This window comes from Brienomyrus brachyistius, chromosome 10 (assembly GCF_023856365.1).
Source record: "Brienomyrus brachyistius isolate T26 chromosome 10, BBRACH_0.4, whole genome shotgun sequence".
Lineage (NCBI taxonomy): Eukaryota > Metazoa > Chordata > Actinopteri > Osteoglossiformes > Mormyridae > Brienomyrus > Brienomyrus brachyistius.
In genome coordinates, this window is record NC_064542.1 from 21651861 (window position 1) to 21671888 (window position 20028).

At 45.6% G+C, this 20028-nt stretch overlaps 1 protein-coding gene and 1 long non-coding RNA gene across 4 annotated transcripts; one reads left to right on the top strand and one right to left on the bottom strand.

The window, feature by feature from the left end:
• Positions 1 to 345: 345 nt before the first annotated feature.
• On the top strand, positions 346 to 13369 carry LOC125750524 (xaa-Pro aminopeptidase 2-like). The gene is made up of 21 exons (XM_049028431.1): positions 346 to 697; positions 2810 to 2877; positions 2983 to 3093; positions 3186 to 3249; positions 3538 to 3642; positions 3903 to 3989; positions 4247 to 4390; positions 6020 to 6121; positions 6361 to 6442; positions 6615 to 6816; positions 7133 to 7222; positions 8065 to 8174; positions 8419 to 8496; positions 8587 to 8658; positions 8829 to 8889; positions 8976 to 9045; positions 9196 to 9300; positions 9604 to 9663; positions 9878 to 9954; positions 10204 to 10293; positions 12798 to 13369. The coding sequence occupies exons 1-21, from the start codon at positions 658 to 660 to the stop codon at positions 12933 to 12935; spliced, it is 1956 nt and encodes a 651-aa protein (XP_048884388.1). The 5' UTR covers positions 346 to 657; the 3' UTR covers positions 12936 to 13369.
• Positions 7981 to 19848, bottom strand: LOC125750527 (uncharacterized). 3 transcript variants are annotated; one of them, XR_007400363.1, is made up of 3 exons: positions 17074 to 19848; positions 14190 to 14331; positions 7981 to 8205 (listed from the first exon to the last, which is right to left on the bottom strand). It is a non-coding gene; the product is annotated as an uncharacterized LOC125750527 (long non-coding RNA). The 3 variants fall into 3 exon arrangements; XR_007400365.1 differs by lacking the exon at positions 7981 to 8205 and having other exon boundaries at positions 14067 to 14331; positions 17074 to 18852; positions 18973 to 19848; XR_007400364.1 differs by lacking the exon at positions 7981 to 8205 and having other exon boundaries at positions 14067 to 14331; positions 17074 to 17528; positions 17646 to 19848.
• Positions 19849 to 20028: the final 180 nt, after the last annotated feature.

Below are 20028 nucleotides of genomic sequence, written 5' to 3' on the forward strand. Positions count from 1 at the left end.
TCCGTATTATTAAAAGCTGGTTAACATCCATGGAAGTTTGATCATGAGTTATTCCAACACCTGCGCAGTCAGATACATCAAGGCAAAATGAATGGCTTCATTTTCAAAGTGCCCATTCTTTCTTTTGTGTAAACTGTGCTTATCTGAGCTCTATATAATTCCTCAAATGGGATATGTGTCCACTGTGCTCATCTTTACAGCGGCGAAAAATACACAAACGCCCACTGCAATAGCGTGTCGAGGTCCAAATGCAAGCAGTCTGTTGATTTGGCCATTTATTGTGGAAAAACTGCAGTGAACTTGAAAAGTCGCATCCCATTGAAAATATTGTGGAAATTCACTGATTTTGCAAATCCTACCAATTAACTCTTACATAATGAATGTATGAAGATGGAGTAGGAATCAGTAGGAATCAATGTAAGGGGAAACAACTCTGCAGAGGCCTCTGCTATTTAGATCAATGTCTGCGCTACACAACAGGATACAGCTGTTCGGCAACCCCTGTATCACAGGATGTGTTTGCCAATGTGGCCCATATTTCTCAGGAGGATGGTAGAGACCCCCCCACTTGAGGTAGTGCACATGACCTCAGGCTTATAAAGGGGTGAAAGAGCTGGAGAAACCCTGGCTTCACACTGGATACCTGACAGCTCAAGCATGCATGGTTGGATTTTATTGGCTACTTTCATTCTGGGAGGTAAGAATTGTTTCTTTATGGATTATACACCAAGAGGGTTTTCAAATGAATGTGCCACTGCTGTGTGCATGTGTGCGATTGCTTGTGTATTTCTGTGTTGGGTGTGGTAGGCTAACCTTTGGGTGGATTTTTAAAAACATGTGATATAAGGTAGTTAGCAGTATATCCACGTGTTCCTTTGTGTCGTTCTTCATTTAGGAAAGAATGAAGACCATGTCTGGAGGTTGTAAATACGTCTTCATTATGGGTTGTCATCTGTTCTGGACAGTAGTTCCTCAAAAGAATAATGTACAGAGATCATCATTAACTCCTTTTTATGAAGCACAGTTCATTCGAGAGTTTCTCCTCAGGAATTTGATGCTAAAAGTAGCAGATTACATAATAAGAGGAAAAGCCTTTACTTTAGCTGGAGGATGATCATGCTGCCTTTGTTATTTTACTTGCCAAACCATAGGAGTCACCTTTGAAATGATCACATGACTTTCCATTTCCTATAATCGCTTATGCAACCAAGACTCATGGTCCTCCTGGAGCCCGTTTAAGGGAGCACAGAGCACAAGGCAGGGGAAATCCTGAAAGGGATGTCACTCTACCTTATACAAGCACACACCAGAGGCCAATTATGCATCAGGCCACTACTAACAATAATATTCTTCTGTTCTCGAACACAACCGTTCTCAACCTTTTTTGCACTTTAACCCAGTTTTTACCATCCAGCTTAGTCGTGACCATATATCAAGCGTAGGTTTATATTAACACTATGATCTAGTGTACAGTGCACTCTGCAATTTGTGCCAATCAATGCCTATCGTACAAATCTGATTGGATGTGCCTGTTCATTTTAAATTAAGAATCCTGTCTTCTTGGATTGGTTGAGTGTTCACTAGTTTTGCGTTAAGCATTTGCAGACCCAAAACCCGTCTAGGATTGGGGCCGGGAAATCTGACTGTGGATCAGCATAGGATCTGGCTGGTTTTAAAATGCTTAAATTTCCAGCTCTGCCTCGCGACCCTTTCAGAACTGGCAGCGACCCAAATTTGGATTGCAACCAAATGAGAATCAGTTACTCTAAAAGTTACTGGTATGTTGTTGGATGGTGAGAAGAACACTACAGTCATACCTCGACTCCCAAACTTAATTCATTCAAGGACTCGAGAAGTTCACAACCTGAATCAGTTTTTCCCATTTAAAATAATGTAAATACAAATAATTCGTTCAAACCTCAGAAACACTGAATTTAAATTTTTTTTATGTTTTTCTGTTACCAAGAATATAAGATGTACAATTCTTAATGTTTTAGGTGGTTCTTTGGGGCGCTTTCAGTGGACCCTTTTGGGGGATGTTTGTGTGTTCGCAGCCTGAAACACGTCACTCTCCATCCCAATACACATTCATATAACCTTATTCTGTAAGCCAGCAACTGTGTAATGCTTTTTAGATACACCTGTAAAGCAGAGTGATACAGCTGATGTGAAACATCCAAGCGTAGAACTCTCCTGCCCAATCAGATTTCTTGGTTGGAATTGTTGTACAATATATGGTCATACTTTCTCAAGTCCTCATTCAAGCTGACACTACTGGTACATTTTACACCTAAGCTCACTCATTGTATTAAAGTATTACGGTACCTTAGATTGCAGTGGTTAGCACTGTTGCCTCACACCTCTGGGACCCAGGTTCGAGTCCCCGCCTGGCTCACATGTGTGCATAGTTTGCATGTTCTCCCCATGTCGTTGTGGGGTTTCCTCCAGGTACTCCGGTTTCTCCCCACAGTCCAAAAACATGCTGAGGCTAATTGGAGTTGCTAAATTGCCCGTAGGTGTGCATGTGTGAGTGAATGGTGTGTGAGTGTGCCCTGCGATTGGCTGGCCCCCCATCCTGGGTTGTTCCCTGCCTCGTGCCCATTGCTTCCAGGATAGGCTCCGGACCTCCCGCGACCCAATAGGATAAGCGGTTTGGAAAATGGATGGATGGATGGATGTACCTTAGATGATGTAAATAACCACAGTTGATCCTGCTATGCTTACTTCAGACAGATGAAGAGATAGGTGCAGACAGCCAACTCAGAAACTCCTAACTTCCTTTTTTTTATCTCCCACAATGCTTCTGCAGGGACGCTGAACACTGTCTTGTGCCACAGCAGTGTGGACATGGAGAGGAACTGCTCAGCCTTCCCACCAGTAGGACAGACCTACCCCTGCTGCACTGTACTCAGAAATGCTGTCCCTCCATCCTCTGCAGCTACGGCGTTTCTGTTCTGAGTCTCTGTTCCTTCTGTGTTTCAGTACATCCCCCCCACAGCCATCAACAGCACCCTACAGCTCATTGCTCTACGGCAGACCATGGCTCCGCTCAACATCCACGCCTACATCATCCCTGGCACCGACGCCCATCTGGTAAGTCCTGCCGTCGCTCTCCATCCCGATCCACATTCGCATGACCTTATTCTGTAAGCCAGCAAGGGTAACACCTCCTCCCTCCACTACAGAGTGAATATATCGCCCCACGCGATGCTCGGAGGGCCTGGATGACGGGCTTCACTGGGTCTGCTGGTATGTCCTGCCATCACCCTGCTCTATCCTCATGTGTCTAGTCTGCTGTTGGCCGTGTGGCTTGTTCTCCTCAAGCCCTAATGGACCTTAAGCATCCAACTGTTGAACAGCAAAGGGACTGTAACCATCCTAGATAGACTTATTCATCATTACTAACTAACCATCTTCAAAGGACCTCTTCACCTTTACTGACATCTAACTGCACGCATCCTGGAAGGACTGGATTGCTGGGCACATTAAACCCTTTGAAGGAGGCTGTGATTGGCTGAGGCTCTCTCCCCTCCCCAGGCACAGCGGTGGTGACCCAGACGCAGGCGGTATTGTGGACTGATAGTCGGTACTGGTTGCAGGCTGAGCGACAGATGGACTGCAACTGGGAGCTGGTGAGAGACTGTGAGTGGACCCTACTGGAGGGCTCTTCTTCACAAAAGGCCCAGTCATACTCGCTGCAAGTGTGGCTTTCTGTAATGTATAAATTAATGTGTATTACTTTGCAGGAGAGGGTAATTGTATTTTTTCTGCAAAAAAAAGAACTGAATGATGTTAAAGAGAAAATATGTATAGTGGAATGGACTTTATTTGAAATACTGGCCAGAATTTGAAGAGGCTTCAATCTACTCAGAACTGACTCAGCATTTTCAATTATCATGCAGCTTCTGTTGATAATATTGCAAACTGGCTGATCCAGAAGGTTCCAGAGGGCATGGAGATCGGCTTTGACCCCTTTCTTTTCTCTGTTGGTGAGTGACAGCGGGAGACACTTTACATTAACTAACATGATTCAGTTGCTTGGCACTTGCCTTGATCTGTCCCGGATTGGCCGGCATCCGTACACTTTATCAGGTTGGGGTTTCTCTGTCAAGTAAGTAAGACAAGTGCAGGGTCTTAATTGATATACTAGACTCTTTCACACAAATGTCTTCATGTATTTATGATGGCGGCTAATTTCTTCTCTGACCATTTACAATTTTCTTCTGATTCACCACACTGGCTGCAGCCACGTTTGAGGCCTTTAACAGTAAGCTGACCTCAGCCAACCGATCCTTGATGTCCCTCCCTGACAACTTGGTGGACAAAGTGTGGGCCGACCGTCCCCCACTTCCCCCCGAAAACCTCTTCCGCCTCCCAGACAACATCATCGGTGTGTGTCGCTAATCCTGTTCCCAGACCTATGGCCACGGAAATAACAACATAAGAAATTTACAAATGAGAGGAGGCCATTAGGCCCATAAAGCTCGTTCGGGGAGAACTTAATTAATAGCTTAGAGTTGTTCAAATCTTATCTAGCTCTCATTTAAAGGAACCCAGGGTTTTAGCTTGCGCTACACTAGCAGGAAAACTATTCTATACACTAACTACAAGCTGTGTAAAGAAGTGCTCAAATTCATTTTACAATGTTCTCCTGCTAATTTACACTCATGGCCACGAGTTCTAGTATTTAAACTGATATTGAAGTAGCCATTTGGCTGAACAGCATCCAGACTTGGTAGAATCTTATATACCTGGATCATGTCCCCCCTTAATCTCCTTTGCTCGAGGCTAAACAGATTCAGCTCAGTTAACCTCTCCTCAAAAGACAGTCCACTAAGACCAGGAATCATTTTTATAGCTCTGTGTTGCATCTTTTCCAAGGCAGCAATGTCCTTTTTAAGGTATGGTGACCAAACCTGCACACAATATTCCAGGTGGGGTCTTACCAAGGAATTATATAATCGTAGCATCACCTCCCTTGACTTAAACTCCACACACCTTGAGATGTAACCCAACATTCTATTGGCCTTTCTTATTGCTTCCCCACATTGGCGAGAGTGGGACAAGGAAGCATCAACATGCACACCAAGATCTATCTCGTAATCAGCTACCTTTCCGCTGCCAGATCAGTATCTGCTACACCACCCATCTTGGTATCGTCTGCAAATTTGACCAGTGTACATAATGTATTGGTGTCAATATCATTAATGTAAATTAGGAACAATAGTGGTCCTAAAACTGAACCCTGCGGTACCCCACTATGAACGCAGGCCCACTGTGACATTGTGCCTCTAATAACTACTTGCTTCCTGTCTGTTAACCAGTTTTCAATCCAAGCTGCTACAGTTCCTAAAATCCCTGCAGCCTTGAGCTTAAGCAAGAGCCGTTTGTGGGGGATAACGTCATCAAATGGAAATCGAAGTAGATCACATCGTCTTTTTGTGATCAATTTCTCTTGTAGCTTCCTCAAAGAACTCAAGTAAATTCGTTAAATGGGATCTACCTCTCCTAAATCCATGTTGGCTATCCCTCATAATGTTATTTGCATCCAGGTAATCTACCATTTTCAATTGGATTATATCTTCCACTATTTTTCCAGTAATGCTAGTTAAACTGATTGGCCTATAGTTAGCTGGGTTCCTTCTATCCCCTTTTTTCAATATGGGCATTACATTAGCATGCTTCCAATTGGAAGGTACCACAACAGCAGATAAGGGTTTCTGGAATATTAAAGTTAAAGGTTGGCTTCGAATATGCAGTGTGCAGTGAGTTTAAAAAACAACATTAGACTCTCTAATCTGCAAACTATAGGGCACAACAAGAGGAACGGATCCTAAACAGTATAATTAGATCTTTGTATAGTTTTTTGTTTGTTGTTATCATTGCTGATAAAGGATTAAACCCCCTTCATCTGAGAGCATATACATGAAGGCACTATCAAACTCATCATAACTCCGTTAGCAGCAAGGGCCCTTATTCTGTTTATTTGTCCTGCCCTTTGGAACACCGTCTGGTCCAGAGAGAACCTGGCAGGAGAAAGTGCAGGATATCCGGCGGCAGATATGGGACAATCCCTACAAGCCGACGGCCATCCTGCTGTCTGCGCTGGACGAGACGGCCTGTAAGAGCTGGACACACCTGTTGACACCCCCTTGCACACCTGGCAGCTGTTTAGACTGACAAACATCTGGGAACATCTGCGGCACCAGAACATTTTAGTATCTCTAAAAGTGACGGTCCACCGTAGTCCAGTATATTTGTCTACACATCTGTCTGTTTCTAATCAGATTCTTGATATTCAGAAGTAAGTGAAGACAAGTAACCGGTGTAGAGTCATCTTTCATAGTCAATGTGTTCCAGGGCTCTTCAACCTGCGTGGTAATGACATCCCCTACAACCCCTTCTTCTACTCCTACACCCTGCTGACCCAGGAGCACATCTGGCAAGTGGAAGGCGCCATATCACATGGGCCGCGTGACATCACGGCCCTGATGGCTGATGAACACCTTCCACTCTTCCTCACGGCAATTTTCATGTCATCCCACGCATCTTTTTCTTGCTCTCTCTCGGTTTCCATCTCGCTGCGATTTCCCTTCTGTTCTTCTTAAACTCAGGCTGTTTGTACACAACCAGCGAGTGACACAGGAGCTGCAAGCCTACCTGAATGCATCATGCCAGGGTTCCCTCTGCGTACAGCTGCCAGGCTACGACCATGTGCGTGACGAGCTTCGGAGCTACATGGAGCAGCCTGGCGTGAGAGTGTGGATCGGCACTGAGTTCACCACCCGCGGCCTGTCTGAAATCATCAGCCCAAAGGTGAATCACCTCTCCCTGATCCGGAAAAGACAGACCCTCCCAGGTGCAAATAGGTCTTATTGACAGAGGCTGATTTCTTGAAACATGCCGGAAACCAAACAAAATGCAAGTATAATTCATGAGCCTTTCTGTCATTAGATAGTAGATCACCATCCCCATGCTATTGACTGTGTTATTTAGCTTCCTTCCTCCAATGGAAAAACAAACAAGTGAAGTTTAACTAGTCCACTGACTTAGCAGGGTTGCCATGGTTAAGCACTCGCATAATGTGATGCAGTAGATACGTTGAAATTCAGCCTCATCTCACTGTCCTCAGGAGAAGCTGCTGACCAGCACCTACTCCCCAGTGCTCATCGCCAAAGCGGTGAAGGACGAGACGGAGCAGCGGGTGCTGAGACAGGCTCACGTAGGGATGGCCGCCGCCACAGCTGCTGGCACCACGACTCCGTCGGCCCGCCGTTAAAACACACTTTATGGCACTTTTTATGGATCTGGAGCTATTAGTGCCTTTGGAACTGCTTAGTATGGTGCAATAAAAACTGCTTAGGAGGGGGACTTATGGATTGAACCACTGAACTGTCTGGGCCATCATCACTTCAGGGTAGTTTGTGTAAACGGTCCTGATTTGTATTGTAAGCCTGTCACATTAATATCTACATCAAACCATTGTTTGCACACAGAGGTGGGGGGGGGGGGGGAATAGCGTCTGTCTTCCTTCACTTGTTTCCAGCAGGTAGCGGTGATTCTAGAGCAGTGTTTCCCAACCCGGTCCCCCCGGGGACCCCCAGACAGTCCACGTTTCTGCTCTCTCCCACTCCCCCAGGAACAGAAAATGTGGGCTGTCTGGCAGGGAGCTGGGAGGGAGCAAAAACATGGACTGTCTGGGGGTCCCCCTGGACCGGGTTGGGAAACACTCTTCTAGAGACTTTGGGGGCCCTTGGCAAAATGGGGCCCTGCAACTTACCCTCCCCCTAATGGTATAATTACTGTAGCGTGAACCCTAAATTAATACCAACAAAGAGAATTTAATAAATACAAGTCCTTTATTAACACATTCATGAAAAACAAAATACAAAAAAAGCATATTTGTCATTGCAATGTCCTACGTAATTCTTTGCCCCCCAATAGCCCCCACCCAGCTCGGGGCCCCAGACAATTGCCTGCTTTGCCTGTCCTGTAGCTATTCCTCTGCTAACAGTTAATATTATCCTGGGCTGCTGTGTCACGGTCTCCATACCTGTCCTGCAGGTGAGGGACGCAGTCGCTGTCATCCAGCTGTTGACCCGGCTGGAGAAGACTGTCCCTGAGGGGCAGGAGACAGAAGTGACCGCCGCCCGCTTTGTGGACGAGTGTCGCAGGTGAAGAAAGTTCATCATGTGAAATACCAGCCTGTGGATGCAGAGAGACAGACCTTAACGCCCCTGTAGGGTTTATGGTTTGTAGAGGGATCTCAAACTGCCACAGAGACACCAGCAAGGCCTCTGGGACAAACCCGCTTCATACACCCATAAGGCAGACAGAGAGACAGACGTCTCTCCCATAAGATCCGGATCCACCCCCTGGCCCTGCCATTTCTCACTTATGGTGTCCTTCCCATTTCAGCAAGCAGAACTTCAGCAAGGGACCCAGCTTTGAAACCATATCGGCCAGTGGACCCAACGCTGCCCTGGCCCACTACAGGTATGGGCCTCCTCCTGATGTCCTTCTGCTGGGCCTGGGCTGCATCCACTCGAGTAGTTGAGCTGAGCTCTTTGCTGATGTGTCCCCCAGTCCCACCAACGAAACCTGCCGCAAGCTGACTTTGAATGAGATGTATCTCCTTGACTCAGGTGGCCAGTATCTGTGAGTGCTGCATGATCCTATCAAGTATCGGTGCATTTCACGAGAGAGATCAATGGGTTCCTTATAAACTTTTGAAACTAAAAATCATCAATAGAGGCAGGTCTTTGATACTGATTCCATGCGGATGTAAGTTTCTACTCAGATTCCTGTGTGTCTACCACCCTTTTCAGAGATGGGACGACTGACATTACTCGGACTGTGCACTGGGGTACTCCCACTGACTTTCAGAAGGTGAGCTTCAGGAAACCAGAACCTGGCATTATGGGTAAGAATCCAGAAACCTCCACCTCTGATTCGGTTCTTCTTTACATACCCAGGAGGCTTTTACACGTGTGCTGATGGGAAACATTGAGATATCGCGTACCATCTTTCCTACAGGTACCAGAGGTGAGTAAAACTCAGTCTTTGCAGGATCCCACAAAGTGTTTAAGTAGTTCATTAATGTTCCACAAGATGTCACTCTTCACTTACAAGCTCTCAAACAATCTTTGACCCTGAGACCTTTCGATGTAGGAACATAAATATCTCTTTCTATAGGCATAAACATAGAGATGCTGGGACGCAGGGCATTATGGGAAGTTGGCCTCAACTACGGTCATGGCACCGGGCACGGCGTGGGGAACTATTTTGGTGTCCATGAATGTAAGACCATTTTTCTAATTCTGGAGTCATCTGTACTGTTGAGGTGTTTAACAATAGAATTTACTCTTTTATCTGTCCACAGTGTTACCAAAATGCTGCTTATTATTGTCATTGCTCTTTATAATATGTATCAGATAGCCATGGGACTGTTTGTTCCTCTCCACCATTTTAGTTATTACGTTGGGAAAATTAACAAACAAGCGATTGTTTTAGTTCTCTTTTATTGTACGTAGTAGCCTTCAGTGAGACTGACCCGGTAAGTGTCTTCATAATGGTCCATCGTCATAAATACCTCTCCCACAGGGCCCGTGGGATTCCAGAGCAATAACATCCCATTTACCAAGGGAATGTTCACCTCCATAGGTGAGGTAACCTCTGTAGAAGCTTGAACTCTGTTGCTCCATTACTAAAGTCAAATGTCACCGATTTCTTTACATCTATAGAACATGCAGGACGTACAATGAAGGCATTAAATATTAGTCAGTCAGGTATATTGTTATAGTACTGATATTTTTGTTTGTACATTTCATTGTTATCCTCCTGTTATCTTGGCTGATTTGGATTGTCTTTTATGCAGAGCCAGGATATTACCGAGAGAATGAGTTTGGAATAAGGATTGAAGATGTAGCAGTTGTGGTATCTGTCGAAACAAAGGTAGAGCGCCTGTCTCTTCTGCCAGCTTGATTTTAGTCGGCCTCTCCATGTGAGTTGCATGAGGAATGTTTATCAAGTCCATTGTTTAATAATTATGACTCTTGATGGAAGTGATCGAATGAGACAGAGAGGCACTGTGATTTCTGAAACTACATCACGTGTGTCAGCTGATCAGAAGAGGAGCAGGGTGAGGAAGAAGAGGGGTACAGGGACACTAAATGGCCCATCTGTGTCCGCTTCCCTTGTCAGTATGGTGGGGGGTACCTGACCTTTGACACGGTGTCACTGGTGCCTTACGACAGGAAGCTGATTGACACTTCCCTTCTGAGCCCAGAACAGGTGAGAGCAACCTAAGCAGTCACATGAAGTGAGTGAAACATCTGTCAATGAGCTTAATCACTTCCACTCTTCCAATACTATATAAACACTCATTTTCCAGTCTGTCTCAGTCCGCAATTAGCATGTTTTTGAGCATCAGTGATTGCACTAATTAGCCGGTAACATACTGTCCTGTGAAGTCTGGCACCATCAACGGAGAGGCAATGACAAAAATAAACACTCAGCTAAATGAGTTATTGCTTAATTCAGGCATGGTTCCTTAGTTAGCTACGCAATTAAGATTTCATGATGTTTAGATCAGTGTGCATAATGGGATTTGTAGTCAATTATTTCAGTTACAGTGGCTGAGGAAAAGACCTCAGTGACTTCGAAAGTGATCGCTGTGAGACTTCATGGGAAACGGTGACTCGGCTGGAGTGAAAAGCCGGCTTGCAAACCCCTCGTTACATGAAAAAAGGCGTTCGTGACATTGGTGCTACAGGGAGCTGTGTAAATCATCATATGGTCAGATGAGTCATCCTTCACTCTGTTCTCAGCATACATGTGTGACATTGTACCTTAAGCTCATTTCCCACGGTGAAGCTTTCCGGTCTCTTTGTTATTTTGTGGGTACATTTATCTACTCAGGATTAGATGGCCAGAGGCCTGTATTATGAAACTGGATTTCTTGCTGAGTTGGATGACAGTAAGGCCTATTTAGAAGTAACACTGGGTTTTACAATATATAACGATTATGGTTCTCTTCTTTGTGGGTTACCTCACCATGGTAACTCCTGCTACATGCCAAACCTGCTCCGGAGAAGGTTATGTTTCAGGCTTAAGGATCACAAACAGCGCATGGACCAAGTCGGTACATTACCTGGCATAACAAGGACTTTCCCAAACTGACTTGCCCATGAAAATCCTGTGACCGCCGTAACCGTTAGCTTTTTCTTCGTTCAGTTTTTTGGCTGCAATATCTCTCAATATGCAAGTCAGGCAGTTTTTTTAATGTCCACGAGCAGAGAAGCCTACTGATCATTTTTGCATTTCGTACCTTCTTGCTATGTGCGCTAAATCTTGATAACATTTACGGACAAAGTCGATCTCTACTGTAACGAGATATTGCTTCGGCATTTTGAGTTAACAGCAACTCTTGATTTTCCAGATTACATTGTGGGTCAATTTTAATGACTATTTTAATGTTCACATGTGCAGTTTGTATTCAATATCTGTCGCTGTCTTACAGCCAGTGCTGGTGAATGGGCACAGTGCAATTATTAATATAGATGTATAGAAATACATAATCTTATAATCAGGTAACGTGCATTTTCCCCCATAGTTCATTGCTTAAATAACATGTTACTGCACATGTCCGTCTCATTTTAGTTATGTAGTTATTATAAATGAACAAGCCTGTCACTCTCCTAAAGTATGTCACCACCTTGTGTCCATGTACGTATTACAATGTGGGGATCTTCATAAAAAACCTGTTACTTTAACGTTCTGGGGACCATTTTTTCAGTCCCTACAAGAGGAAACTCAGTTTAATATCTGTGACTGCAATTACAAAACTGAAAACGCCAAAAGTCTTGTATTTTGTTTGGTTAACTTACGGTTAAAGGAATATTGAATTTGTTTTGAAAGGTGCCTTTCTGGCTTTGGTGGCAGCCACAGTGTCACACTTCATCGTTATTGTACATTTGAATTCTTCCTATTTTTCCATAATAACTCCCTCTCCTGCTGCAGTGAAATTCATAGCCCTGTTGCAATTAATACATTTGCGTTTGGCTGATCATTGCAAATGGCAAGTTTGGTTTAGTTAAGCTGAAACTTATGTTCTAACCCTGACTTTGTTAAACCAGTTCTGTGATACAGGTAAATTCCAGTAAACTGTGAGCGATCATATTTGGCATTACTGTCCTGATAAGACTGCAGTCCTCCATGATGCCGACACCGTCCAAGGTCACCAAGCCTGATTAACAGTTACAGTACACTCTGGATAAGTGCCTGAGGCAGCATTTGCATCCCGTGGTAGACCAGTAGAGTGCCTGTTACTTGTGTGATCTTTGCCCGGATGCATATCAGCTGTCTTGTTGGTTGTGTACGTCATTGTGACCATCAACACTAATTATTTCTCATTTCTTTGGTTTGTGGACCTTTCTCGTTACTGTATTTTACACTATGTTTACTGCAAGATGTGTAATTCTGCCTCTGCTAGATGGTGAACTGGCAGCCCCCTCATTTAGTGAGACCTGATAAAGAACCACTTTACAGTGAATTATAATATAGCCATTTGGATGCTAGGTGGTAAATAGTTGTGAGTTTAAATGTACACTTACAGAGCTCAGAAGCACCGTGTTGGACATATACAACATCCCTCCACATCTTCATCACCTCTCCCTTCCACCATTGTCTTCAGACTAGGCGTCAGTCCCCCCATTGACTCATACAGGTACTGGCACAGTGTGATATCTATTGCAGGGTCGATCACCCTAACCCTGCCTGTGATTACCCCCCTCCAGCTGCAGTGGCTAGATTCCTACCACAAGAAGGTCCGTAGCATTCTGGGGCCCGAGCTGGAGCGGCAGGCTCTCTGGGAGGAGCAGAAGTGGCTGCTGAGGAGCACAGAGCCCCTCCTTCCTGTTACCATGGCGCCGTGAAGCTCCCTCACTTTCAAGCGATGGAGATGCTGTCACGTGACAGTATTGTAGCTGACTTGTAATGCTGCAGCTTCTGCTCAATCGACGTTTTACTCATCAAAGTTTTGGTTTTTGCTACAGTAATTTCATTAGCTCACTCTCCAGAACTAGAGGACTGATCAATGCAGTCATTCCAGTCCTTTCTCTGTTTTATATCACTAAGGCTGCAGATATTTTGAGTACAAATCCAGACCAAGATTTTGTTTCAACCAACCAGTTGAGTACTCTGTGAATGTAACTCTTTATGCTCAACTGGTTGGTTGAAACAAAATCTTGGTCTGGATTTGTACTCTCTGGACCTGAAATCTCCACCTCTGATTGCAGGTTTACGGCTGTTTCATCTAGCAATTCACTTCATCCATTTGTTTGCGCTTCAATAAAACCTTGAAAATTCACATTCTTGGCACCAGCTTCTTATAACAGCGATAGTAGCATTTGGAAGTAAAGCTCGATTCAGTGACGTTCTGCGGTTACCAAACACCCCAGCGGGTGACTGGAATCAGAACTGCTAACAGAGAAGGGAGGTTCTGCCAACCTGAACTTCTGCTTATTACTTTGCTTCTGATGGGCAGCAGCTGAAGGAAAGTAACACAGCATATTGCATCAGCTGTTTACTGGCAGTCTAAACGTGTTGCTCAATGAGGTATCAATATTGCACTAGGGGTCAGGAGAGGTAGTCAGGGTGTGATTCTGACAAAGTGTGGGGGGGGGGAGTTGAAGAAGACAGGGCCGTGCCCATGCGTTGTTTGTGATGTACGAAAACGGCACAGCAGTGGAGCTTGCGAGCAGCTAAAGCCGCATCTCGGCCACATGTGAAGAACCTCCGGCAGAGCTCTGGTTGTTGCCGGGCAACCTTTCCGTCGGCACTGCTGGAAGGAGCGCGAAGCGGCGCTTCCGGCCGTCTGCTCCGCTGTTGCCTTTCGATTCTTATCTCTGACAGAGAAGCAGAGTCCCACAAGCAGAAGCCCTCGGACGGGAGGCTGTCCAGGGAAGCCCTTATCAGCGGCATACTTCTGCTGCATAGCAGATGATCTCCTCTGCTTTGTTTGGGGTTTTTTTTTTTTTTTTTTTTGCAGTGAGGACAAGTTCAAAACCACAAAAAAAGCACAATTTGACAAACTGTGAATGTGTATACAGCCCTGAAAGAGTAAGAGTCTGGAGTACAGGTTAATCTCAAGCCCATATGGCCCGATGGAAGGCAAAGCATATAAATACCTGCAGAAAGCACACAGCCATCTTTCATCTGCTGGTCCTAGTCAGGGTCTGTCTCAGACAACACGGGGTATGAGTTTGAGGAGCACCCAGGAGAGGGTTGCAGTCCGTCACGGGGCATTTATAGATGGGCTCCAGGAGGAAACTGTCAAGAAACAGAGTAAAGGCAATCTTCACACACCAAAAGCAGGCCAAAAGCCAGCACCATGTTGCCCATATGCATACAGTAGAAATGCCAAAGTGCAATTAACAGTCTCAGGAAGTATCAGACTGGCAGGCCCCTGGAGTACGCAGTATGACCCCCCCCCCAGGGGGGAGCAGAGGGAGATAGTGCTGCACCACGCTCCAGCCAGGCCCCCAGGCACTGCTACCATGATACTCAGCTCAGTTTCATTCATAACTCAATTTATGGGTATACTAATGTAAAATATACATTTTTTGCAAACTCTAGTCTGGCTCTTCCCTGCTTCTCATTAACGGAGGGCTTCTTCCTTGCATTAAGGGTCTCCAGTCCTGATTCTAGGAGCCTGTTATGAACTGTCCTAGCCCTGCACTTCACACCCCTTAATGTTTCCCATTCTTTTTATAGGTCATTTGAGGTCATCCTCCAATTTATGAGACAGTACCAGATAAGTTGACAGTCATCTCTGCTATTAGACAGTCACTACCGTCCTCTACTTGGCTGGTTTTTTGGTTATTGCCAGTGTCTCCTGCTTCACATTGTTCTTGTGTCCCGCTGTCTTAGAAACCTTGAGCCTGGAAGCAGCCTGATGCTCAGTGTAGCCTTCTGCCAGCAGAACCAGGATGAAACCAGGATTCAAAAAATGCAGATTTACAAAAAAATACAGAGTGGTCTCTTAATTTTTTCGAGAGCTGCATTATTATTACTTGTCATTTCCTTCCTTTGACTGAAACCTATGCTTGGTGTTTCTTGACGGCTGTGAGCTTCTGCCGGTTACAACAGCGATAACAGTGACGTCTGGGCAGCGGCACCCCCCTGCCAAGAAGAGGAACCATGTGACGTAACATAATGCGCAGACATTTAGCCATCCTTTGGCTTGGTTCTCCAAAGCCAGACATGCCCGTTGTTGTGGCAATCGCATGATTACAGAAACCCAACTCACAAGCTCCATAATACCCTGAGCCAGCCAGGAAACGACAAGTCACACCTGGCAGACAGTACGAGCCCCACAGGAAGCCACTCAAGAAATAATCATCCGTGCAACCGCTTCGACTGGTTGAAAACAGGCTTTATTTTTTTCTGAGGTTTTTGGCCTATAAACTCAGAAAGTGCCCTCCCCAGTCTCAAAAGACCGTCATTTCACTGTGGTTGCAAACGTCACCTTTGTCTTGCATTACTTCCCTTTCGTGGACACTAAAGGCTAAGTAATGTTCGATATAATAAAGAAAAAAAAAGGTGTAAAGCTAGGAGCTGACTGCGTCAGTGCCAAAAGCACCTGGACATTTGCCATTGCGTTTCCATGGAAGCCGATGACATAATAACCATCCTTCTCTCCGTTACTGATCAACATGAATAAAACGGCTTTGTTACCCTTTGCGGAGGGGACAAGGCCGGCTTTATATAATGATCAACAGTATTAAGAAGTCAGCTATTATTGTAGTTGTGATTACCTTTAAATATAGCTAATACCTTAGGTATGTGGCTAACAGATAATGGTAATAATGTATATATTGTAACTAACTTCATGAGTTTAATTAATATCGTAGTCATGTGGCTAACAGTGTGGTGTAGTCATGGTAGGTATGAATAGACGGGTGGAGATACGCTCTTGTATATGGCGAAAAGTACAGTATAGGTATACTATAATATATAGAGAGATTTTGCCTTTAAGCTGTCATGTCAGATTTGCAGCCAATGCCGTTTCAGGACAGTTGCCATTTTGCTTAGAACTAAAAATAGGCTTACTCCCCAACAGTACTGCCCCATTTCCAAGAAAGCCCGAGGCAGGGTGGACGGGGGCACAGGGACCAGCCAGGTGTTGCAACTTGCGGGACAACAGGACTCCTGGGCAGATATTTAGGAGGAGAAAGGGGGTTTATTGGGGTCAAAACAGAAATAGGGAAATAAACAGGACCACAAGGGGTCAAAATGGGATGATGAGTGTCAGGATGGGCACAGGCAACAAAAGGACCGATTTCAACGAACAGACTGGGGGTAACGAGACACAGGTACTTAAATACAAAGACTGATGAGCTACAACAAGCAATAGATGTGACTCATTAGGGTCATGTCAGGGAGGAGACAGGAGGGTCGGGCAGCCAGGAAAGGCAGGATGTTACAGTACCCAACCACCCCCCCATAATGTGGACTTCACGGATGATGAACAGCGAAGGGGACCTGACACCAGGGCAGACACAAATGGCTAAAGGTAGATGAGACACAAGGCAGGAAAAGGCATGGCAGGACCAACAGGGTGACAGACAGTACGTAAGACCTGAGAAAGGACAGGATACCTGGCACAACAATGTACGCAGGCAGGGACCAGACCAGGGACCAAAGGGACTGTAGGAGAGACCAACACCGAATAGAACCACACAGACAAAACAGACCAAACATGGGACGGAAGCAGGCATCAGGAACAACAGTCCCTTGAGGGACAAACACCAGACATCAACGGAGACCAGGGAACACACAGGGGGGACTGCAGGGCCAGAGTAGGACCATGCAGAAGGGATAGGGGTCTAGGTTGGGTGAACGGGAATCTGGTTGGCTGTCGGTGTGCCCCTGTCCCCCCATCCGAGACAAAACATAGATTCGGCAAGCCCCTCCCCTGGGTCCCATCCAATGCTGCTGACAGCACTGGGACCTAAGACCAGCTCGATGTGGACCTCGGATCGAGGCGATGGCCCATGGAGTGGGACTCACTAAGTTCTCTGGAGGGGCATCCACCAGGTTCACCAAACCTGGCCTGGCAGCAACCGAGTCATTGGATGTCGGCTTAGTGGTGACTGGCAAGTCGAGCGTCAGCCAGGCAGTGACCTGCAGGGAATGAGGAGACCACTGGCAAGGAGTCAGGAGGCTGCTAAGGCGACAATAAGAGACAAGGACAGCACTGGTTGGACACCAACAGACTAGGTGCCAGGAGGACACCAGGATATGAGATGGGCACTGGCAGGACACCAAGAGGTGAGGCCAGTGCCAGTAGATGAGGCCGTTGCTGGCAGGACACCAGAATAGGAGGCAGATGCCAGCAGGACACCAGGAGATAAGGCAGGAGCTGATGGGATGGCAGTAGGCAAGGAGGGTGAAGCTGGGGCACCTGGAGGTGAGCAGGGTGTGGCCAAGAAACCCGGAGGCACAGGACTCTGAAGGTGTGTCTACTGCATGGAAGAGGCGAGCAGAGGAGCTTCATGTAGTGGAGAAGGGGTGGGTTGAGCAGCCTCATGCTCGACTAGCCCCCGGACCTTCTCCAACTCCTGGGGGTTGCTAGCACCTACCCTGCACACCAGAGGAAGGCTAGTTCCTTGGGAACCCTCCAGATTGCAAGATTGCTCCTCCACTTCAGGTGGATGTCCTAGAGCGAGTAGAAGTTTCCTGCTTGAACACGGGGTGGCTCTGGAGGACGCTGTGGCTTAGATGATCCATCTGGTCTCTGGATCTTGGGCACTTGGGGTATCCTATCCACATGGTGCAGGGTGGCCTGGAAGCTGGGATTCAGGTTCAGGCCGTGAGGTTTCTGTGGGGCAATGGACCCATGGATGGGCGTTTCGGAGAACAAAAATGGGGTTTTATTGGGGTCTCTTAGACGTCATCCCTATGACACAGGCAGCTGTGGGCTGGTTTTTCAGTTCCTCTGTAGGTCTGGTAGAGACCTAAACTAAATAACCATGATTCAACATAAGAGCTCTCTGCTTGGTCTTCATAGTAAAGGGCCAGTGAACAGGGTATCAACACAGGAACAGAGCTGTACAGCCTGCTGCTAGACTCTCACGCTGCGTTTTTGGAGGGAAATCAAGACCTGGACTTCAATCAATAATTCAGTTCAAGTTATGAGAGTGTGGTAGTACATTAACATTAATATTAGTACATGGATATTAAATGGAATTGTTCATCATACAGAAAAAAGGAAAGAGTCAGAAGGCAACAGAGAACAGGAACAGTGAGCAGAAGGAAAAATGTTCTGCGGGTCCAAGGTCAACCAGCTGCCAAACCCCCCAGCCCACTAACATTATTTAATACTAGTATAGAATGGCCAGATCAGTTACATTCTTGTTTTGAATCTCGCCCATACAGAAGGACTGTTTCTTGACATGTGATGCAGGCAGTACTGTAAAGACAAAACAATACCCGGGTAAAAGCCAGTGAGTTTACCCTGCGTTTTGAAGATCGAATCACATGTAGAGCTCTTAGTGTATACAAACGTGTGCACCTTAATCACATCAAAGTTTCACTGCAGTCGTGGTCTGTCACGGTCGTGCAAAAAAGTTTCACAAAGACCTATAGTTCCTTGAATGACTTTTCACGCACATTTTTTTGTTTTTCAATGTCGATAGTTTGCATTTAGTTTCAGTTAAAACTTCCATACCAGAAGTTGCCGCAGGAAGCCGGTGTTCTTTAAACTGGAGCAGCTGCACATCATGTGACCTGGCTGGCGAGAAGATGAAATACCACACTGCATGTAACCACGAACCGCTCTGAAAAACACTGGCAAAAATATGCAGTTTTTAGCAGCCAGCTTGCCCCAATATCCCATGATACATTAGATGCCATCCTCTGCACAGGTTCGTGAGTCAAAGCGTGCCCTTTCGGGTTTCACTTCTGTACCTGCCGATCATCATTTGTCAGTTTCTAATGGTGTCACTGGAGGATGCTCACGCTGACCAAGGCTGGGATTCCTCGGCCTGGCCACCAGAAAGCCATGCCAGTGACCAGGAATGATCCCCAGTGTTGACGTGAGCTACAGATGCTGCACTTAGCAGGTTAAGCAAACTGCCTGCTTCTTACCAGAATCACACTTCGCCACTTATCTCGAGCACTTCCTGAGTTCATTTTGAACCGCAGTGCGATGCTACGGGGAGCATAAAACAGAAGCAGGGCTTCCAAGAAACAGCTTTCAAGTTACCAGATGAATGAAGGTCCCCCATTTAAAAAAAAAAAATTCCGTCTTAACCTCGGCGCCAAGAGCACACAATGAAAAGCACAGCCCTTGCAGCCATATGCTATCTGATTCAGCTTCTTGTTTATTCCTGATACTGACAGTTTTGAAAGACTGTCGTCAGTCTCTGTGCTGGAGATGACATTCATATGAAATTTGGTTGAATACCTGTCCGCCGTCTCGTTTGCAATAAGGGAATGCAGACTTGTGAAATGTTCTTTACACGCTCTTCACCAGCAGTATACAATAAACGTCACGCATCTCTGACTGTTTTCCACATTTCTTAATTTGCTTATTGGCTTTGCTGGTTTGCTTATTTTACTGAAGTTGTTCCTGAGCTGTGCTGAGTCATACTAACCACTGTAATTTGTTATATGGCTTTTTTCTTATTTGTTTCTTATCTCTATGCATTTTATGCTTTGTTACATGATTTATACATTTTTAGTTATTGATTGTGAATAGTAGCATTCTATTTGTTGATATTTTTAGATTCTAGATGATGTATGATCCTTCATTTTCAGTTTCCTTTATAAAAGATGCTTTGGATATTGTCGTTAAGAAGTTAGATAGATGCATTATGACATTGTTTTTCTCTTGTCTGCTACTAAACCTGACTTCCTGTCGCTAAACCCCAAAAAGAGCCTTCATTTGGAACTTCCTCCTACGCCTCATGTGACTTCCTTCCACACTGCACCCTGCACTTTGCAGCGCTATTGGCAGTTTCC

Excerpts from the sequence above, each read along its gene's own strand:
- LOC125750524 (XM_049028431.1), top strand. The coding sequence starts at position 658 with ATGCATGGTTGGATTTTATTGGCTACTTTCATTCTGGGAG. Across the intron at positions 3,250-3,537 it reads GGGCTTCACTGGGTCTGCTG|GCACAGCGGTGGTGACCCAG; the intron begins GTATGTCCTGCC and ends TCCCCTCCCCAG. Across the intron at positions 9,955-10,203 it reads TGGTATCTGTCGAAACAAAG|TATGGTGGGGGGTACCTGAC; the intron begins GTAGAGCGCCTG and ends TTCCCTTGTCAG.